The sequence below is a fragment of the Carassius auratus genome, unplaced genomic scaffold (assembly GCF_003368295.1).
Source record: "Carassius auratus strain Wakin unplaced genomic scaffold, ASM336829v1 scaf_tig00009845, whole genome shotgun sequence".
NCBI classification, from domain to species: domain Eukaryota; kingdom Metazoa; phylum Chordata; class Actinopteri; order Cypriniformes; family Cyprinidae; genus Carassius; species Carassius auratus.
In genome coordinates this window covers 1-22496 of record NW_020524080.1, presented here as the reverse complement: position 1 = coordinate 22496, position 22496 = coordinate 1, and the positions used below count along the sequence as shown (strand labels likewise).

The window sequence follows — 22496 nt, the reverse complement described above, 5'->3', positions numbered from 1 at the left end:
GAATAATATCCTCAAGATCAGCATTTTCGGTCTGTTCTTTCTGTGAAACTGCAACATGACGGTTTTCATTTGCCTCACTGCTTTTCTCCTCACCCCTTACAGGAATCTTTCTGCATTTTTATAATTTTTACAGTTTTTCTTGATTTCTATCAGACTATAACTGATTCATTTGGCCCAATTTTCCAAACCATTCATACAGTTCTCAAACCATTCAGGAAACACAAACACACAATATAATTAACTCAAGCATCAAAAAATGAACTCAAATTGCACACATTTATCCATGTGTGAACATTCAGTAGCGAAACTAATGACACACATGTCAGAATCTCAGGCTGATTTGAACAAGAGCAGAAGTGATTATGTGATTTGGAAAATGAATCCTGGTAGTGGGAGGCAAACAGGAATTGGAGGTGAAAATAACAATTACATTTAATTTGTTCCTGATAAAATACAAAGCACTGTAGGTGACCATGTTTTTCTGCATGGACTGACCATGAAGAAAGTTGGTCTACAGGATCATCTACAGGGTTTCAATACTTCTTACACATACAGTATAATTATAATACACAGCAGCAGTACTTCAGATGACAGAATGTTCATTATTCTCTAATACTGTAGCACATGCTGTACACCCACAAACTCACTACTGTTGAGCTGATTTGTAGTTTAGTAGTCCTTGCATGTGCTCTTGATCTCACTAGTGCTCTCTAGGCAGAAATAGTCTGTGTATTTGACAGTTTTGTGTATCATCTGAAGTCAAAGTCTGAGTCTGACAAAAGAGATCATGTTTTTGACTAAACTACAGTATACAGAACACAATTATAAACGCAACACTTTTGTTTTTGCCTTTATTTTTTTATAAGCAATAGATCCATATGGAAAATATATCCTATGGAAAATCATAATTTAGAGCTACTGCACCTGAACATTTATCTCTGTGTGTGTCTGTGGGCTTATGGTATGAGCAGGCATACTGTATGTTATAGACAACGAACACATGTGTGTTTTATTGATGGCATTTTGAATGCACAGAGATACATTACCATGACGAGATCCTGAGGCCCAGTGTTATGCCATTCATCCACGACCATCACCTCATGTTGCAGCATGACACTGCACAGCCCCATGTTGCAAGGATCTGTACACAATTCCTGGAAGCTGAAAGCATCCCAGTTCTTGCATGGCCACCATGACACCCATTGAGCATGTTTGGGATGCTCTGGATCACACCTGTGCAATAATCATACTGTCTAATCAGCATCTTGATATGCCACACATGTGAGGTGGATGGATTATCTCAGCAAAGGACAATTGCACACGAACACAGATTTAGACAGATCTGTGAACAATATTTACATAGAAAAAGTCTTAGATCTTTGAGTTCAGCTTATGAAAAATGGGGGCTGTGTTGTGTTTATAATTTTGTTCAGTGTATTTGATTTGGACCTGAAAGTTTAAAGTTTGTTTTGTAGTTTTGAGATTGTGTTTACGATGACTTATTTCATGAAGTGTTTGTTAGCAATCGAGAAAAAATGTTTTTGGTTACAAATGTGTCCCCAAAATATGTTTAAGTAGGTACACATAACACATACAGAGAAAGAGAGACACATTCACATGCATAAGCTCTCTAAATTGTGATTTTCCATAGGTTTCTATTGCTTTTAATATTTAGCTGTAACATAACATGTAAAAACATTCTGCATTTTTATAGTTTAAAAACCTGTTTTATTTAATTTGTTTTATACTTAAAAAAAAAAAAAAATAAATAAATATATATATATATATATATATATATAAATATATATATATATATATATATATATATATATATACATATATATAAATTAAAAGTTGGCAATTAAATTAGTAACATTTGATTTGTATGTAAACGTGATATTTTTTTTATTTTTTTTTTTTATTTTTTTTGAAAAAAGAAACGTAAACCTAAATATAACCATTAGCAGAGAGTATTCGCCAGGGCATTACAGTTGTCCCAAAATAGAAAATTTTATCAAGTTTATTTCACTTCCGGGCAAAAAGCCCCAAAATTGGATTAAGCACACATATATTTCTTCAGAAAAAGAAATATATTTGTTTGAATGTAACATTAATTCTCCTCATGTTTTGACAGTCTCCATTGTGCTTCTTCCCTTACGAAAGGAAAATATATTTACCAATTTATGTCTTAAAATATATTGTGATATATTGTAATATATTATTTTCCCTTTTTATTTTCGAATATTTTATATATTTGAATACATTTAATAATATATTGATGATTCATATATTGTATAATATATTGCAAAATATACAAATGATTGCTGCTTTCATTATACTGCAATATATTTTTGTTTCATAAGGGTTCCTTTGAATGAAGATTCAGTGATCTACTCAACAGCAGAATGTCCAGATGATTCAACCTCACATTTTTACTGACTGTGTCTCACAGCAGCTTCATGGACTGGAAGCTCATCCTGCAGTGCATCAGAGATGGATCTACTGTAAAAAAAAAACAAAAAAAAAAAAAAAGATTTAAATTTACAATAAGAGCTCAAATGTTATTCAGCTGCTGAAATTGATAACTAATCTGGTTGATATGAATATATTTAGCACACATGCATGTCTAAATGTTTGCCTAAAGATTACAACAAGGAGTGAAAGCATGTTTTAAGAAGATGAATAAATGTGTTTGGGACTGTTTTAACAGTCATATATGTGCTAGAGACATATGCAGATGTTGATATGATCCCAGGTTGTACTGTATGATATTTATGGTTATATGTGTAGTATGATCATAATTAGAGGCAGGATGTTTGCCTTTTTATTTTCATATGAAGCTCAGTCTTTCAGCATTATAAAGATGTTTGTGAAGTCTAATTCATGTTAATGAGAACTCTGGACTGACTGTGGATGTGTCTAAGATCAATCTGAGTCGCTGTCCGTGGTGCTGAACGTTATCTGAACACTAGAGGGAGCCGCTGGACTCTCTCTCTCTCTCTCTCTCAGTTCAATTCAATTTAGTTCAATTCAATTCATTTCAGTTCAATATGTGTGTCACAGTATATCAAGGACGTGGACAAGGAAGATGCAGATTACATAAATTATCTTGAATAATGTTAACACAAACTCATAACCATGGAGGTATCTCAGAAAATGCAACTGAAAAGGGTTATGCAGAGAATGCAAGAGAACTCTTATCTGCAGTGCAATGTTCCAGTCCACAGTCCAGTAAATCTCACGAGGGAGGAAGAGCACAGGTAAGCAGAAGCACCTGAAGAATAAGATATCCAGTGTAACCCCGTGCTACAGCATTACAGTTGCCAACATTATTACTATTGTTCATGGCAATTATATATTTTTCTTATTTATATGCAAGTTAACATTTTAAACACTGTTCTGCATAAAATGTTAATGTAAGTTATGATGCACATTCTCTCTTTGTCAGAAGGGGCATGGCGATTGTGGAAGAGCAGAATTATAGCTTTGACATAAAATAAACTATACAAAAAGAAGATGTCATCAGAACGTTCTAGTCTGAAATTGGAGTTTATGGTTTTTTAAAATCATACATCTAAATTAAACTTTTATGTCTTTAAATAATAATGTATAATTAAAAATAAATAAAACATAAGAATGTTTATGTTCCAGTTTATGTGTGCAAAAAAAAAAAAACATTCAGTTTTGGCTTTGTTTAAAAACTATTTGGAATGATTGAGCATTTGCGATCAGTAATGGGACAGAATAATCATCATAAACTTTATCATGTCACAACAGAAACATGTTACGCACTCTCAATGTAAAATTATATTATAAAAATGCTTAATAGTTGTAAAATCAATTACTTGGAGCATAGCCTACCTCAGGTAAATCATTGGGACAATCTCTAACCATGACACAATCTATAAAATATTTAGCAAATTAACAATTATACTCTAAACATGATATCATTTTATGCTGAAACATACCTTTATACAATCTTTTGTGATCCAGTGACAAAGTCGCTTCATCGCGGAACAGGAAACTCATGCATATTCATGTGTTTTCTGTATGTTATAACTCTCTTTTTTCTCAGTTGGTGATTCTGCTTGTTAACATCAGGTGTCTTCAATAATGGTCAATCATAACTCAATTAACTTCTTAATTATCTCATTAACTTCAACTCTGCTTCAGTGTTTATATGAGTCCACACTCAGAGTGTTAAATTAACACTGGGGGCTTTGAGATATATATATATATATATATATATATATATATATATATATATATATATATATATATATATATATATATTTTTTTTTTTTTTTTTTTTTTTAATCTAATCAACCAATCACATGGCAGTTGCTTCAATGCATTTAGGGGTGAATCTGCTGAATCTCCTGAACTCCAGACTGAATGTCAGAAAAGGTGACCACTCATCTCCACTACAAATAGGAAAAAGAGGCTACAATTTGCATGAGCTTGCCAAAATTGGAAAGTTAAAGACTGGGAAAATGTTGCCTGGTCTCATGAGTCTCGATTTCTGTTGAGACATTCAGACGGTAGAGTCAGAATTTGGCGTAAACAGAATGAGAACATGGATCCATCATGCCTTGTTACCACTGTGCAGGCTGGTGGTGGTGGTGTAATAGTGTGGGGATGTTTTCTTGGCACACTTTAGGTCCCTTAGTGCCAATTGGGCATCGTTTAAATGCCACGGCCTACCGGAGCATTGTTTCTGACCATGTCCATCCCTTTAAGACCACCATGTATCCATCCTGTGCAGGCTGCTGCTGCTGGTGGTGTAATAGTGTGTAACAATTTAGGCCCCTTAATGCCAATTGGGCATCTAATATCATTTAGGTGTGTGTACCAAAAAATTGGTAACATGACTATTTTTAATGTTTTTGAAAGAAGTCTCTTCTGCTCATCAAGCCTGCACTTATTTGATCAAAAATACAGAAAAAAAAAATTATATTGTGATATTACAATTTAAAATAATTGTTTTTAAAATTATTATACTTTGAATGATCATTTATATCTGTGATGCAAAGCTGAATTTGATGATTCATTATCAAAGATGGAAACAGTTCTGCTGCTTAATATTTTTTTCAGAACATCTGATACTTTTTTAGGATACTTTGATGAATAAAAAGTAAAAAAAAATATATATATATATATCAATTATTTTATCCAGCAAGGATGTGTTAAATTGATTGTCATGTGGCGGGTAAGGAAGAACTCAAGTGCAGACAGGATGTACTAAACACAGGATTTATTTACACAAAAAGGAGAAAACAAAACCCACGAGGGGGAAAACAATGACTAGGGCAGATACTAAATAACTTAACAAGACTGGGTAGACACGATAAACAAAGACTCGAAACAAAAAAAAACACTAACTACAAATAAACAATAACATGTCTCACAACGTCTTCTTCTAAGAGCAACACCGAGTAACAATACTTCACAGGAACATGTAGAGCCACATGTCATAATCACAATGAACCAACAAAGGACAGAGCACACTAGGGGATCTAAATAGGAGAACTAATCAAGACACAACAGGTGGCACAGGTAAGGCAATCACGACAACTAGGATAACAAGGGGGCGGGGCAAGGGGACGAGACATCACAAGCACATGGCCCAAAGACAAGGCCATGTGCTTGTACACAAGACGCGGGTCTGTCATGATCCTGCCTCAAGACTAGGGGAAAGTCAGGACATGAAGGCAGAATCATGATAGTAAAGAAAATATATTATTAGATTTTTTTTTTTTTTTTTTTTTTTTTTTTTTTTTATAAATGCAGTTCTTTTAATCTTTTATTGATCAAATATATCAGACAGCAGAACTGTTTCCAACACTCATAATAAATCAGCATATTAGAATGATTTCTAAATGATCATGTGATCGACTGATGTTACATGTGACACTAAAGGCTGGAGGAATGATGCTGAAAATACAGCTTTGCATCACATGAATATTTTTTTTTAAGTATATTCAAATAGAAAACTATTATTTTAAGTTGTAATAATATTTCACAATATTACTGTTTTTTTTCTGTATTTTTGATCAAATAAATGCAGGCTTGATGAGCAGAAGAAACTTCTTTCAAAAACATTAAAAATAGTCATGTTTCCAAACTTTTGGTCTGAACTGTATATATAAATGATATACATGCATAATATATATAGGCAAATATAGTGGTAGAAAATCTATGTATGTATATATATATATATATATATATATATATATATATATATATATATATATATATATATATATATATATATATATACATATATATATATATATATATATATATATATATATATACATATATATATATATATATATATATATATATATATATATATATATATTATGAAAACATTGATTTTGTAATGTATATGCAAATAATACGTTTGTATAATGAAAATATATTAATGAAAATATATTTTGAAATATATTTTAAATATATAAATGAAGAGTTCAGATGCAAAAACATGTAAGTGCTGTTTTAAATATTATTTTATCATTAACGTAAACATAGGAGCCTGAAATAAATACCAATTTTAGAAGAAAATTACATACACACACATATATAATTTTTTATATTTCTTTTTTTTATTGCTGTATGTGTTTGTAGCCACTAAAAGATCGGAGCTGTAACAGAAAGCACTTGAAGGTGGAGCAGAACAGAAACAGAGGAAACAGGCTGTGGTTTGTGAGTTCACAGATAGTTTCCTGGTCATTTTTCACACACAACACCCTCAACATCACATGAAGAGAGTAACACACTGTCCGTCAGCGCTAGTGTTTGATTCTCATCACCAGAGACATATAACTGTACTCTCCACTGAGAGAAGAGAGCAGGATTCACAGTATTACTGAGATCTGACTTCAACAAGACATTTGAGGAACTTTTCTGAACTCAACCGAAGAAGAAATGAAGCTCACATTCATGATTTCTGCGTTTCTACTGATGGGTAAGTGCTCAAAAATATTTATACATATATATTTTACTGATACATTAAAAGTGTTTATTGTCTAATAGTTTGGTTTATTTTGGTGTGTGTGTGTGTGCGTGTGTGTGTGTGCAGTGAGCAGTTCAGTGCCTGTGGATATTACAATGAGAGGAACAGAAGGAGAACAAGGGTTTCTGAATTGTCCTTATTCTGAAGGATATGAAAACTCAGACAAATACTTCTATAAAGGACCTTACAGAGAGAGGAATCTTCTCCTAAAATCAGCTGGAGGACAGTCATCGGTGTCTGAAGGCAGATTCTCTCTGCTGGACGATCATCAGAAGAGATCATTTACACTGATCATCAGAAACCTGAGTCTGTCAGATGCTGGAGTGTACACCTGTGCAGCTGGATGGGGAACACAATATAAAAACTTCAATCTGAACGTGATCAGAGGTGAATAACGTTCATCACACAGCAGCAGTCTGTTTCATCCTCTGTGTTTCTGCTCTGTTCTGTAGTTATGGATTTGTAATGTATTTTTCATCTGAATGATGTGATCTTGTTTCTCAGCTCCACAGAAAACAAGACCTGACCAGATCTCAACCAGCACCCTTCACTCGTACACACACACCAGCACAGGTACAGACACACACACACACACACACACACACACACACACACACACCAGCACTGACCACAGAAGCACAGGTACACACACACACACACACACACACCAGCACTGACCACAGAAGCACAGGTACACACACACACACACACACACACACGCACACACACACACACCAGCACAGGTACACACACACACACACACACACACCAGCACAGGTATACACACACACACACACACACACACACACACACACACACACACACACACACACCAGCACAGGTACAGACACACACACACACACACACACACACACACACACACACACACACACACACACACACACACACACACACACACACACACACACCAGTACAGGTACACACACACACCAGCACAGGTACACACACACACACACACACACACACACACACACCAGCACAGGTACACACACACACACACACACACACACACACACCACTACAGACACACACACACACACACCACTACAGACACACACACACACACACACACACACACCAGCACAGGTACACACTCACACACATCACACACACACACACACACACACACCAGCACAGGTACACACACACACACACACGCATACTTGTTTGGGGTGCCTCGTGGGGGCACCAGTTATTTACCACATTTTGGGGACACCACTTTCCTGACATCCTAGAGACTAGATAAACACATCAAAAAATCTAAAAAAAAAGTTTAATAAATATCTCACTTAAAATGTAATTAATTCATTAAAATAAGGGTAGGTGATAATCTGGGGACAGGTCAGGTTAACACGTGGGGACACGGGGACAACTCCATATATGGGCATTAACGGAAGTCCCATCTGGGGACAAAACCCTGACCAACTAGTGTATGAGTAAGTACACATGGATGTCCAATCTGGGGACAAACCAGTGTAATCTACAGACAAAGAAAGGTCATAATATGGCCAGCTGGCCAATTCATAATGGTATTTCTGGAAGTTATATTGGTTTGTTAAAAATAGGGTGGTTTAATAAGTTAGTTCAGCTTGACTTCAAAAATGAACTTGAACAACATGCAATCTTCAACTGCAAGTCATTTCAGTCCACTAAGACTGCCACAATCATATACTGCATTTAACTAATTCTTACACAATTTAGTTGCTAAATTTACTGATTATTATGACCCATGAGAGACGTACGTTGAATGTGATTTTGCTGCTCTTATCAAAGTCAATCTAATATATATTATAAAGCCCTTTAAAATAAAGTTGTCACATAGTGCTTTTACAAACACCCACCCTAAACCTGACAGAGCACACAATAAGTAAATACACACAAATTTTTTTTTTTTTTAATTACCATACCAATTAAACGTATACATGGTAAGCTTACTTTTAAAAGTATGTATTATGTTTGAGGTAAAGTTAAGTATCCTGTAGTTAACCAGTAATAACACATTCGGAAAGGTTAGATCAGAGCTACAATTCTTAAATTGTCTAAAATTATGAACGTTATCAGTGGAATGTTTTGTTTTTTTTTTGTCTGGTTTTGAAATGCTCTAAGAATTTAATCTTTAAATCATTAAAAGAAATCCAAGAGAAATAAAAACGACCTTGATACAAATTGAATCTACAGCCAAATTTAATCAGTACAGTATGGGTTCAGTGCTTGCCATCAGATATTACAACATAGTTTTTATGATGCGTTTCGTCTAATGTGCCATCAGAAAATAAATTAATCAATTTACAATTAAAATGTGAAACGTAAAGGGGCCTGAATAAAGGCATTGAATACTATAGACACTCACTCTGTCGTATGGCTACTGTACAGTAAAACTAATCTACGCAATTAGAAAAAACATTTACACCAACTGCTTATCACTTGACACAGCATTAAAAACAAGGAAGTCCAGGCACCAAATTTACAACCAACATCAAGCCGTTTTAACTTTTTCAAAACTTAAGTTACATTATAATGTTTCAACTACGGTATTGAGTAGGGCTGCACGATGTGTCGTTTAAGCATCGATATCGCGATGTACGAATCCACGATAGTCACATTGCAGGATGTGCGATGTAGGCTGTCGTAGTTGATCCGTTATTCATTAACTGTACGGGCAGCTGCTCCCCGGCCCTAGCCGAATTTGATTCGCGGATTAATTGCACAGTTTAAGTCCTAGCAGTTTAACAGAGCGCATAAGAACGAGCAGAGAGAGAGAGAAAGAGCACGAGAGAGAGAGAGAGAGATAGAGAGAGGGCCCAGCCACGCGCTCACGCCCACCTTCACCGTCTTCAAACAACACAAGCGCTGTCTTGCTCTCTCCCTCGCGCAAATTTATCAAAATCAAAAAACGATGTCGGAAAAAAAAATTATAATTCTGTGATGACGTGTTCTGTGTTGTCAAATCTTGTGCGATATCCTAAACTGCAGAGATAATTACACTTGCTTTTGGCTATTGAAAACAATAACTGTAACCATCTGAAATTAAAGGCAGTTACTGTACAATAAGTAGCCTACATTCAATACAAACACAGATGGTACAGACATCAGCATTTAGCTTTTGTTTTTTAATTGGGTTGAAACTACAGAGAACTGGCCTTAAATAAAAGATTAACTGTAACCATGTGAAATTAAAGGTAACAACTGCATAGTTCTACAGTCCAAACAACACAATCAACACACATTCAAAAAGATGTTTCTTGATCAGCATTCAGTATTTTAGTTTTTAAATTTGGTTTTAAGTTAAAAAAAAAAGGTCTTTACCAGTGAGACTAAATAAAAGTATGCTATATAAATACATTTTCCAAAATGTTAAAATCAAATAATGTTTGTGCGAATAAAACAAAGATGCAAAGGGTTTCATTCATCCAATAATAATAAAAAATAAATAAATAGGATAATGATTCACATCTATATTTTTTTTACTTGAGCCAATGAAAAATAAATAACTTGTTGACTCAAGTAAAAAAAATATAGATGTGAATCATTACCCTAAAATATTTTAATTAGATGAAATACTTTTTTTCAGTGTGCTACAGCAGATGATTTTTAAATTAAATTAAGTCTATTTTAGGGTAAAATAAAAATAATCATCCTAATTCAGAACTGAAGTTTATTTCTGGCTTTTCAAACATGAATGCAAGTTCTAATAATAATAATAAAAAGTAAAATAAATAAATAAAAAATAATTCTGTTTTGTCACAGTTTAGTCCGTTTCGTTTCTCATCCAACACGTGAGAAGTTGAGCTGAACATCTCTTCACGGTCTACTCGTGTTCAGGGCGCGGACAGATACAGTATACGCTCGCGCAGCTTCAGTGTGCAGGAAAGGCTCTTATTTGTGCGGCAGTACAACAGCGGCTGTTCACTTCCTGCCATCTGTGCCTCAGACATGAAGCTCTGCATTTCCGGTACTGATCGGCTGCCTGTGTCCTGCGCACAGATTTCGAAATACTCTTCCACACAAATTACATAGCAAACGATTACAATGTAGTCTGTGCACGCGAGCGCACTTCCGGAAAAATCGGCCGGAAAAACACCAAAAACGGGCGATTGCGTATTTTAAGCAAAAACCGGCCGGTTCCGATTAATGGCCGGTCAACCGGTGCATCCCTACTGTGAAGTAACATTACCAAACAATGAACAGCTGTGTTTTTAAGATAACGAAGATAAACAAAGATTAAAAAATATAGTAACACAAGTATTGCTCATGGTAAGTTCATGTTAGTTAAATGTTAACAATTCAAACCATATCCTAAAGTTACAAACAAATAATTTACTCTAATTTAAACAATACTCTGATGTTTAAATCATTTAAAATGAGAATGTATGTGTGCTCATGCCATGTTTGTTTGTAAGAAAAAATTATATTAGATATCATATCGCAATATATATCGCAGAAAAATAAGATATCGCAATGTCCTTTTTCCCCAATATCGTGCAGCCCTAGTATTGAGACCAAAAAAAAAATATTATAATTCAACTAAAACGCAAAAACGGAATCAACAACCAAAATCAACCTTACTTTTTAGTGGTCTTTCTCTCATATGCTGTGATTGTTTTTTATATAATACTTCACCGCCTGCCAGTCTCGTTCACCGAGGGCTTTGGGGGCTTCTGTAATGCATGCAATGTAGTCGACTTTTCCAGGTGTAACTCCCGAGTGAATACATTTCATCATTGTCTCTTCTACAGCCGCAATCTCCACCTCACTCCACTTTCTCTTCCTAGGAACTAATGACAAGAAAATTACATTAATTGCACTGCATGTGTTGTAGGTGCAAGACTGGATTATTTTTATACTACTGTATTCTTTATGATGTGGTTGACCTTTTATAAATAAAGCAAATAAAAACTATTACAGGACAGGTTCCTTACCTGATGTTACTTTCATGACCTCCCGTGTCCTCTCTGGAGATCCTTTAGAAACACAATCATATACATTTCTAAATCAAACTACTAATTACTGATTGGCTGTTTGGGGGGAATTCTTGATATTCTAATTGCTTTAAACATTTAACTGCTTGTTCATACGTCTTACCTTCATTCATGTTTACTGGCCTGCTGCTATTCACTCCTGAAGTGCCTGCTTGAAGGCATGATTTAATTATTATTTAACTAATGGAAATTACAAACATCTTAAAAAAATGTGTTTACAAATCATGAGAATGATCTGACAGTTCTGTTTCACTCTCTATCCCAGGATCAGGCTCAACGCACTCTGAAATATAGTCTTCGTATTCAGACATATGCACAGATTCTTCCAAAGTCACTAGGACACGCTTGACAGGTAGTTTAAACTCGATTAACAGGTTACATACCCTGTTAATAGTGTTCCCTCGGGTAATCTGTAATATTTCCTGTGGATACGAATATCATGTCCCAGGAAATCAGCAAGTTGGTCCATTTCGGTGTCGTTCATGTTAAGAACCCTAACCCTAGTCCATGTTGATTTGGAAGGCAACCTGTAATCAGACAAATATAAAAGGTCTTGAGAATTCTACACAAATTATATTATGCATATAATGCAATCCCCACTTAAACAAGGTGTCCCCATAAAGACAGTTAAAATACAGGTCAATGTCCCCAGAAGGTTTCATGGAAATAATGCAATCCCCACTTAAACAAGGTGTCCCCATAAAGACAGTTAAAATACAGGTCAATGCATGTCCCCAGAAGGTATCAAATATCATCACTTGTTCGTTCCATCCTCAATTTACACATGAGCACAACAGCAGAAATAATAGCCTACAATTTGATGTTGGCCGAGCGTGAGTTGGGGCAATTTCTTGTAATTCTCATCATGACATTACGATAAATAATCTTACTGTGGTTTTGTCTCTTACAAAGAGATCATTAGAGACATATTGGTTTAACGTTTAGACATTATACAGTTGTATGCAGAGCAGTACACAATCAAAATATTTCTTGGTGAGTCGTATACCTTTTAAATAGTGTTGTCACGGTACCCAAATTTCAGTATTTGATACCGATACCAGTGAAAATCCATGGTTCTCGGTACCGAAGCAAAACACAAAAATATGCCAATTAAAAAAATATATATATATTAATAAAATAATAAAAATAAAACCAATGCCATCCTTTATACTTATTTACAATTGTGTTTAAAATTTTTCTACAGGTTATATAATTATGAAAAACAGTAAATAAGTTTCACCCAAATTTAATTTGTCTTTTAATTTATGAAATTTAAACATTTTATTTTTGGTAAATAAAGGGGATTTGCTATTAAAATTAAAACATGGAAGAAATATTGTGATTTATTTCTTAAAAAAATAAAGTTTTAACAGTAGTAGCAGTATCACATACATTTTACTAAATAATAGTAATATTTAGTAGCACAATGCCTTTATGTAAAAATTAACTTTTAGGCCTAATGAATGCATATTTGTCATTTTAACTGAACTTAAGACTGGTGGTGATGCTTAAGATATTTTTGGTCATTGAGGGTTTCTGTAAGAAAAATAGTAATAGATCATAATTATTATTAAAGGATAATTTTACTATCATACTAATGTATATACAATGCACTATGAATTGATGAGCTGCTGGGTTCATGAATATTAATCACGTTGTCTGCGCTCGGTCAAACTGATTTGCTGAAATCAAAACAGGGTCGGTGCTAGTTGAGCGTCAGCCAATGAAATTGCCATTTGCACATTAGCTCCACCCACTACCGGAGAAACCGGAGTGTCTTCTGCTTGTTCGAAAATGAATAATTGTAAATGAACTCCATTATTTTGACAGGAGAAGACAACAAAGAATAGTTTCCATATAGCGTGTCGATTCAGCGTGGTAAGACTCTCGCGCTCTCTCTCTTTGCATGTGTGAGAAACAGCGCTATCAGTAAAGCGACGGTGAGTCGTGCGCCTTCACACAGAGTTTACAGAGCATCAAATACAGGTGCGCTGTGCGTCCATTGAGATGAACTGAAAAGTTCAGATCGTTTGATGGAGAGAGAACTCTGAAGCTCAGATGCTGAAATTAATACAAGCGTCATGCGCTTCAGACTATGTAGTAAACAAACCTGCACGTCTCTGCCATTCATTGATTCACACAGAGACGCGCAGAACACAGATTTTTTTGCGGCTTAACATTTACAGATACTGGTCCATACGGAGATTTGATTTGATTTACGCTAACTTTGACAAATTCCATGACTGTCCATATTAAAATGTAAGTTTCATTTTCATGACTGGATTTTGAGATTCCATCCTCGTTCTCTGCTTCACGGAAATCATAGCGCTGAACCGGGTTTGAACGAGACCTCGGTACTACCAATACTTAAAGAAACCTGGTAGTGTCACATTTTTAAAAATTTTGTACCGACTTGGTACCAAAGTACCGGGTCTTTTGACAACACTACTTTTAAACCCTGTCACAGTTAAATGTGATCTTCAGACCACAAACTTCCAAGAATAGGGAGTTAAAAAGGTAGATATTTTATGTAACCCTAATGGACAGACTTTGGACAGGCAAGTAATTAATGTTGTTACTTACAAATACACTCCGTCTTTCCAGTGGTGGTACACATTCGCTGGTTGGAGATGCATGGTCAATTTCTGACCATACCTGTAATAAAAAATAATTATCATTTGAGGCTATGAAATTACAAAACAGATAAGGCACTTTATTGAGACTGAATAACAGTATTACAAAACAAAAACAAGGGGAAACAACACTTTCATTTTGCTAGAAATTATTAGGGCCAACATATTTTATTGTTTTTGCTCTGTACACAAGCACAGTGGATTTAAAATAAAGACCTGAGGTTATTACCAACTTCTGTTTAGAGAATGTTTCTATCCATCTTTTATGGACAGTGTATGAGGGTAGCCATTTTAAATACATGGTCTCCAAATTTCAGCGGACAAAGTAATTAGACGAACAATATTTTAGGATTTATAATGGTTTTTACTGACGGATGTACCCAATGAACTATATAGGAAAACTGCTACGGTGCACCTTATAGTTTGCAAAAAACAGTAGGAGGATCATAATAGTTTTTAGTTGTAAAAATAAACAAAAATTGTATCAGCAAGAAATTACATACGAGTTCCAATGGTTATCCTTAAGAGGACTAGGATTCCATCCTCACTAAGCCAAAGTGTCCCCATAAGGACAGTTAAAATACAGGTCAATGTCCCCAAAAGCTATCATAAATACTCATTACTACCTATTAGGTTTAAGTGCCAACCAAACTTTCAGGATTGTTTAGAGGGCGTTTGTATCCATCGTTTGTGTTAAGTTGTTTAAAATATAGAAACCGATATAATTATATTACAATTTGTCATTCATAAATGTAAATACATATCGTAAATGTGTGCAAAAAATCCAGTATGCCCTAACAGGGTTGGGACAAAGCCTGTAATAATGCCATCCTCGCATCGTTCTGTCAAACACATTCTGATCAACATTGTTGCTGGGAAATAATTACTATAATATAATGTATAATGTGCAGCTCTGAAACTAAATGGTTATAAAAAAAACCTGTCTTATTACCTGTGTGTCTGTTGGTGAGGGTATCACAGAATCTTCTGCTGTTTAAGTGACTGGATGTGATTCTGGGCCCAGCTAAAAATCAAATAAAAAAATTCAATGCTACAGAAAGAGTGTAGAATGATTTTTTAACTAAAGTACATACAGGTCCTCCTCAAAAAATTTTCATATTGTGATAAGTTCATTATTTTCCATAATGTAATGATAAAAATTAAACTTTCATATATTTTAGATTCATTGCACACCAACTGAAATATTTCAGGTCTTTTATTGTTTTAATACTGATGATTTTGGCATACAGCTCATGAAAACCCCAAATTCCTATCTCAAAAAATTAGCATATCATGAAAAGGTTCTCTAAACGAGCTATTAACCTAATCATCTGAATCAACTAATTAACTCTAAACACCTGCAAAAGATTCCTGAGGCTTTTAAAAACTCCCAGTCTGGTGCATTACTCAAAACCGCAATCATGGGTAAGACTGCCAACCTGACTGCTGTCCAGAAGGCCATCATTGACCCCCTCAAGCGAGAGGGTAAGACACAGAAAGACATTTCTGAACGAATAGGCTGTTCCCAGAGTGCTGTATCAAGGCACCTCAGTGGGAAGTCTGTGGGAAGGAAAAAGTGTGGCAAAAAACACTGCACAATGAGAAGAGGTGACCGGACCCTGAGAAAGATTGTGGAGATGGACCGATTCCAGACCATGGGGGACCTGCAGAAGCAGTGGACTGAGTCTGGAGTAGAAACATCCAGAGCCACCGTGCACAGGCGTGTGCAGGAAATGGGCTACAGAGAAGCAGCACTGGACTGTTGCTCAGGGGTCCAAACTAGTTTTTTCGGATCAAAGCAAAGTTTGCATGTCATTCGGAAATCAAGGCGCCAGAGTCTGGAGGAAGACTGGGGAGAAGGAAATGCCAAAATGCCTGAAGTCCAGTGTCAAGTACCCACAGTCAGTGATGGTCTGGGGTGCCATGTCAGCTGCTGGTGTTGGTCCACTGTGTTTTATCAAGGGCAGGGTCAATGCAGCTAGCTATCAGGAGATTTTGGAGCACTTCATGCTTCCATCTGCTGAAAAGCTTTATGGAGATGAAGATTTTGTTTTTCAGCACGACCTGGCACCTGCTCACAGTGCCAAAACCACTGGTAAATATGGTATTACTGTGCTCAATTGGCCTGCCAACTCTCCTGACCTGAACCCCATAGAGAATCTGTGGAATATTGTGAAGAGAAAGTTGAGAGACACAAGACCCAACACTCTTGATGAGCTTAAGGCCTCTATCAAAGCATCCTGGGCCTCCATAACACCTCAGCAGTGCCACAGGCTGATTGCCTCCATGCCACGCCGCATTGAAGCAGTCATTTCTGCAAAAGGATTCCCGACCAAGTATTGAGTGCATAACTGAACATAATTATTTGAAGGTTGACTTTTTGTATTAAAAACACTTTTCTTTTATTGGTCGGATGAAATATGCTAATTTTTTGAGATGGGGATTTGGGGTTTTCATGAGCTGTATGCCAAAATCATCAGTATTAAAACAATAAAAGACCTGAAATATTTCAGTTGGTGTGCAATGAATCTAAAATATATGAAAGTTTATTTTTTATCATTACATTATGGAAAATAATGAACTTATCACAATATGCTACATTTTTTAGAAGGACCCGTACAATTGTAAACTGCAAAAAAAAAAAAAAAAGTTTTTTTAAAAGTGATCATTTTTGTTATGTACATGCAATGATTTTCTGTTCTCTACATTTATAATTAGTAGTCACTTCTCTAAAGTAATGATCCAATTTATTTGAATTGCGATGTGATTGTATTAGAATTTAGACATGGACCAGAACAGATTAATAATCTAGTTTAATATATAATTGCAAAAATGAATGCAAGTTATGAAGTATGAATGGGTCTCAAGTATCAAACAAACATTGAAAGAGTTGCCTTTTAAACTGTTACAAAAATCAGTCAAGATAAAATTAATGAACTCTCCAAACTTTTATGAACTGTGGCCATCATCTATACTTTCTTACCTTGGGATTGGAGTGGGACACATTCCCATCTTCTGCAGAGCTGGAATCTGTGTCCATGTTGTGAAGGAAGGCAACCTGTAATCAGTCAAACATGACAAATATAAAAGGTCTTGAGAATTCTACACAAATTATATTATGCATATAATGCAATCCCCACTTAAACAAGGTGTCCCCATAAAGACAGTTAAAATACAGGTCAATGCATGTCCCCAGAAGGTATCAAATATCATCACTTGTTCGTTCTATCCTCAATTTACACATGAGCACAACAGCAGGAATAATAGCCTACAATTTGATGTTGGCCGAGCGTGAGTTGGGGCAATTTCTTGTAATTCTCATCATGACATTACGATAAATAATCTTACTGTGGTTTTGTCTCTTACAAAGAGATCATTAGAGACATATTGGTTTAACGTTTAGACATTATACAGTTGTATGCAGAGCAGTACACAATCAAAATATTTCTTGGTGAGTCGTATACCTTTTAAATAGTGTTGTCACGGTACCCAAATTTCAGTATTTGATACCGATACCAGTGAAAATCCATGGTTCTCGGTACCGAAGCAAAACACAAAAATATGCCAATTAAAAAAATATATATATATTAATAAAATAATAAAAATAAAACCAATGCCATCCTTTATACTTATTTACAATTGTGTTTAAAATTTTTCTACAGGTTATATAATTATGAAAAACAGTAAATAAGTTTCACCCAAATTTAATTTGTCTTTTAATTTATGAAATTTAAACATTTTATTTTTGGTAAATAAAGGGGATTTGCTATTAAAATTAAAACATGGAAGAAATATTGTGATTTATTTCTTAAAAAAATAAAGTTTTAACAGTAGTAGCAGTATCACATACATTTTACTAAATAATAGTAATATTTAGTAGCACAATGCCTTTATGTAAAAATTAACTTTTAGGCCTAATGAATGCATATTTGTCATTTTAACTGAACTTAAGACTGGTGGTGATGCTTAAGATATTTTTGGTCATTGAGGGTTTCTGTAAGAAAAATAGTAATAGATCATAATTATTATTAAAGGATAATTTTACTATCATACTAATGTATATACAATGCACTATGAATTGATGAGCTGCTGGGTTCATGAATATTAATCACGTTGTCTGCGCTCGGTCAAACTGATTTGCTGAAATCAAAACAGGGTCGGTGCTAGTTGAGCGTCAGCCAATGAAATTGCCATTTGCACATTAGCTCCACCCACTACCGGAGAAACCGGAGTGTCTTCTGCTTGTTCGAAAATGAATAATTGTAAATGAACTCCATTATTTTGACAGGAGAAGACAACAAAGAATAGTTTCCATATAGCGTGTCGATTCAGCGTGGTAAGACTCCCGCGCTCTCTCTCTTTGCATGTGTGAGAAACAGCGCTATCAGTAAAGCGACGGTGAGTCGTGCGCCTTCACACAGAGTTTACAGAGCATCAAATACAGGTGCGCTGTGCGTCCATTGAGATGAACTGAAAAGTTCAGATCGTTTGATGGAGAGAGAACTCTGAAGCTCAGATGCTGAAATTAATACAAGCGTCATGCGCTTCAGACTATGTAGTAAACAAACCTGCACGTCTCTGCCATTCATTGATTCACACAGAGACGCGCAGAACACAGATTTTTTTGCGGCTTAACATTTACAGATACTGGTCCATACGGAGATTTGATTTGATTTACGCTAACTTTGACAAATTCCATGACTGTCCATATTAAAATGTAAGTTTCATTTTCATGACTGGATTTTGAGATTCCATCCTCGTTCTCTGCTTCACGGAAATCATAGCGCTGAACCGGGTTTGAACGAGACCTCGGTACTACCAATACTTAAAGAAACCTGGTAGTGTCACATTTTTAAAAATTTTGTACCGACTTGGTACCAAAGTACCGGGTCTTTTGACAACACTACTTTTAAACCCTGTCACAGTTAAATGTGATCTTCAGACCACAAACTTCCAAGAATAGGGAGTTAAAAAGGTAGATATTTTATGTAACCCTAATGGACAGACTTTGGACAGGCAAGTAATTAATGTTGTTACTTACAAATACACTCCGTCTTTCCAGTGGTGGTACACATTCGCTGGTTGGAGATGCATGGTCAATTTCTGACCATACCTGTAATAAAAAATAATTATCATTTGAGGGCTATGAAATTACAAAACAGATAAGGCACTTTATTGAGACTGAATAACAGTATTACCAAAACAAAAACAAGGGGAAACAACACTTTCATTTTGCTAGAAATTATTAGGGCCAACATATTTTATTGTTTTTGCTCTGTACACAAGCACAGTGGATTTAAAATAAAGACCTGAGGTTATTACCAACTTCTGTTTAGAGAATGTTTCTATCCATCTTTTATGGACAGTGTATGAGGGTAGCCATTTTAAATACATGGTCTCCAAATTTCAGCGGACAAAGTAATTAGACGAACAATATTTTAGGATTTATAATGGTTTTTACTGACGGATGTACCCAATGAACTATATAGGAAAACTGCTACGGTGCACCTTATAGTTTGCAAAAACAGTAGGAGGATCATAATAGTTTTTAGTTGTAAAAATAAACAAAAATTGTATCAGCAAGAAATTACATACGAGTTCCAATGGTTATCCTTAAGAGGACTAGGATTCCATCCTCACTAAGCCAAAGTGTCCCCATAAGGACAGTTAAAATACAGGTCAATGTCCCCAAAAGCTATCATAAATACTCATTACTACCTATTAGGTTTAAGTGCCAACCAAACTTTCAGGATTGTTTAGAGGGCGTTTGTATCCATCGTTTGTGTTAAGTTGTTTAAAATATAGAAACCGATATAATTATATTACAATTTGTCATTCATAAATGTAAATACATATCGTAAATGTGTGCAAAAAATCCAGTATGCCCTAACAGGGTTGGGACAAAAGCCTGTAATAATGCCATCCTCGCATCGTTCTGTCAAACACATTCTGAATCAACATTGTTGCTGCGGAAATAATTACTATAATATAATGTATAATGTGCAGCTCTGAAACTAAATGGTTATAAAAAAAACCTGTCTTATTACCTGTGTGTCTGTTGGTGAGGGTATCACAGAATCTTCTGCTGTTTAAGTGACTGGATGTGATTCTGGGCCCAGCTAAAAATCAAATAAAAAAATTCAATGCTACAGAAAGAGTGTAGAATGATTTTTTAACTAAAGTACATACAGGTCCTCCTCAAAAAATTTTCATATTGTGATAAGTTCATTATTTTCCATAATGTAATGATTAAAAATTAAACTTTCATATATTTTAGATTCATTGGCACACCAACTGAAATATTTCAGGTCTTTTATTGTTTTAAATACTGATGATTTTGGCATACAGCTCATGAAAACCCCAAATTCCTATCTCAAAAAATTAGCATATCATGAAAAGGTTCTCTAAACGAGCTATTAACCTAATCATCTGAATCAACTAATTAACTCTAAACACCTGCAAAAGATTCCTGAGGCTTTTAAAAACTCCCAGCCTGGTTCATTACTCAAAACCGCAATCATGGGTAAGACTGACCTGACTGCTGTCCAGAAGGCCATCATTGACACCCTCAAGCGAGAGGGTAAGACACAGAAAGACATTTCTGAACGAATAGGCTGTTCCCAGAGTGCTGTATCAAGGCACCTCAGTGGGAAGTCTGTGGGAAGGAAAAAGTGTGGCAAAAAAATGCTGCACAACGAGAAGAGGTGACCGGACCCTGAGGAAGATTGTGGAGAAGGACCGATTCCAGACCTTGGGGACCTGCGGAAAGCAGTGGACTGAGTCTGGAGTAGAAACATCCAGAGCCACCGTGCACAGGCGTGTGCAGGAAATGGGCTACAGAGAAGCAGCACTGGACTGTTGCTCAGTGGTCCAAACTAGTTTTTTCGGATCAAAGCAAAGTTTGCATGTCATTCGGAAATCAAGGTGCCAGAGTCTGGAGGAAGACTGGGGAAAGGAAATGCCAAAATGCCTGAAGTCCAGTGTCAAGTACCCACAGTCAGTGATGGTCTGGGGTGCCATGTCAGCTGCTGGTGTTGGTCCACTGTGTTTTATCAAGGGCAGGGTCAATGCAGCTAGCTATCAGGAGATTTTGGAGCACTTCATGCTTTCATCTGCTGAAAAGCTTTATGGAGATGAAGATTTTGTTTTTCAGCACGACCTGGCACCTGCTCACAGTGCCAAAACCACTGGTAAATGGTATTACTGTGCTCAATTGGCCTGCCAACTCTCCTGACCTGAACCCCATAGAGAATCTGTGGGATATTGTGAAGAGAAAGTTGAGAGACGCAAGACCCAACACTCTGGATGAGCTTAAGGCCTCTATCGAAGCATCCTGGGCCTCCATAACACCTCAGCAGTGCCACAGGCTGATTGCCTCCATGCCACGCCGCATTGAAGCAGTCATTTCTGCAAAAGGATTCCCGACCAAGTATTGAGTGCATAACTGAACATAATTATTTGAAGGTTGACTTTTTGTATTAAAAACACTTTTCTTTTATTGGTCGGATGAAATATGCTAATTTTTTGAGATAGGAATTTGGGGTTTTCATGAGCTGTATGCCAAATCATCAGTATTAAAACAATAAAATACCTGAAATATTTCAGTTGGTGTGCAATGAATCTAAAATATATGAAAGTTTATTTTTTATCATTACATTATGGAAAATAATGAACTTATCACAATATGCTACATTTTTTAGAAGGACCTGTACAATTGTAAACTGCAAAAAAAAAAAAAAAAGTTTTTTTAAAAGTGATCATTTTTGTTATGTACATGCAATGATTTTCTGTTCTCTACATTTATAATTAGTAGTCACTTCTCTAAAGTAATGATCCAATTTATTT

The 22496-nt window shown here is 35.5% G+C and overlaps 1 protein-coding gene across 1 annotated transcript; it reads left to right on the top strand.

The window, feature by feature from the left end:
• Positions 1-6660: 6660 nt before the first annotated feature.
• On the top strand, positions 6661-10976 carry LOC113072671 (CMRF35-like molecule 1). The gene is made up of 4 exons (XM_026245644.1): positions 6661-6970; positions 7085-7405; positions 7523-7591; positions 10873-10976. The coding sequence occupies exons 1-4, from the start codon at positions 6931-6933 to the stop codon at positions 10974-10976; spliced, it is 534 nt and encodes a 177-aa protein (XP_026101429.1). The 5' UTR covers positions 6661-6930.
• The last annotated feature ends 11520 nt before the right edge of the window (positions 10977-22496 follow it).

What these genes read in the sequence shown, in the direction of transcription:
- LOC113072671 (XM_026245644.1), top strand. Translation starts at nt 6,931, where the DNA reads ATGAAGCTCACATTCATGATTTCTGCGTTTCTACTGATGG. An exon ending in TTCTGCGTTTCTACTGATGG is followed by an intron (nt 6,971 to 7,084) that starts GTAAGTGCTCAA and finishes GTGTGTGTGCAG; the next exon opens with TGAGCAGTTCAGTGCCTGTG. An exon ending in CAATCTGAACGTGATCAGAG is followed by an intron (nt 7,406 to 7,522) that starts GTGAATAACGTT and finishes CTTGTTTCTCAG; the next exon opens with CTCCACAGAAAACAAGACCT.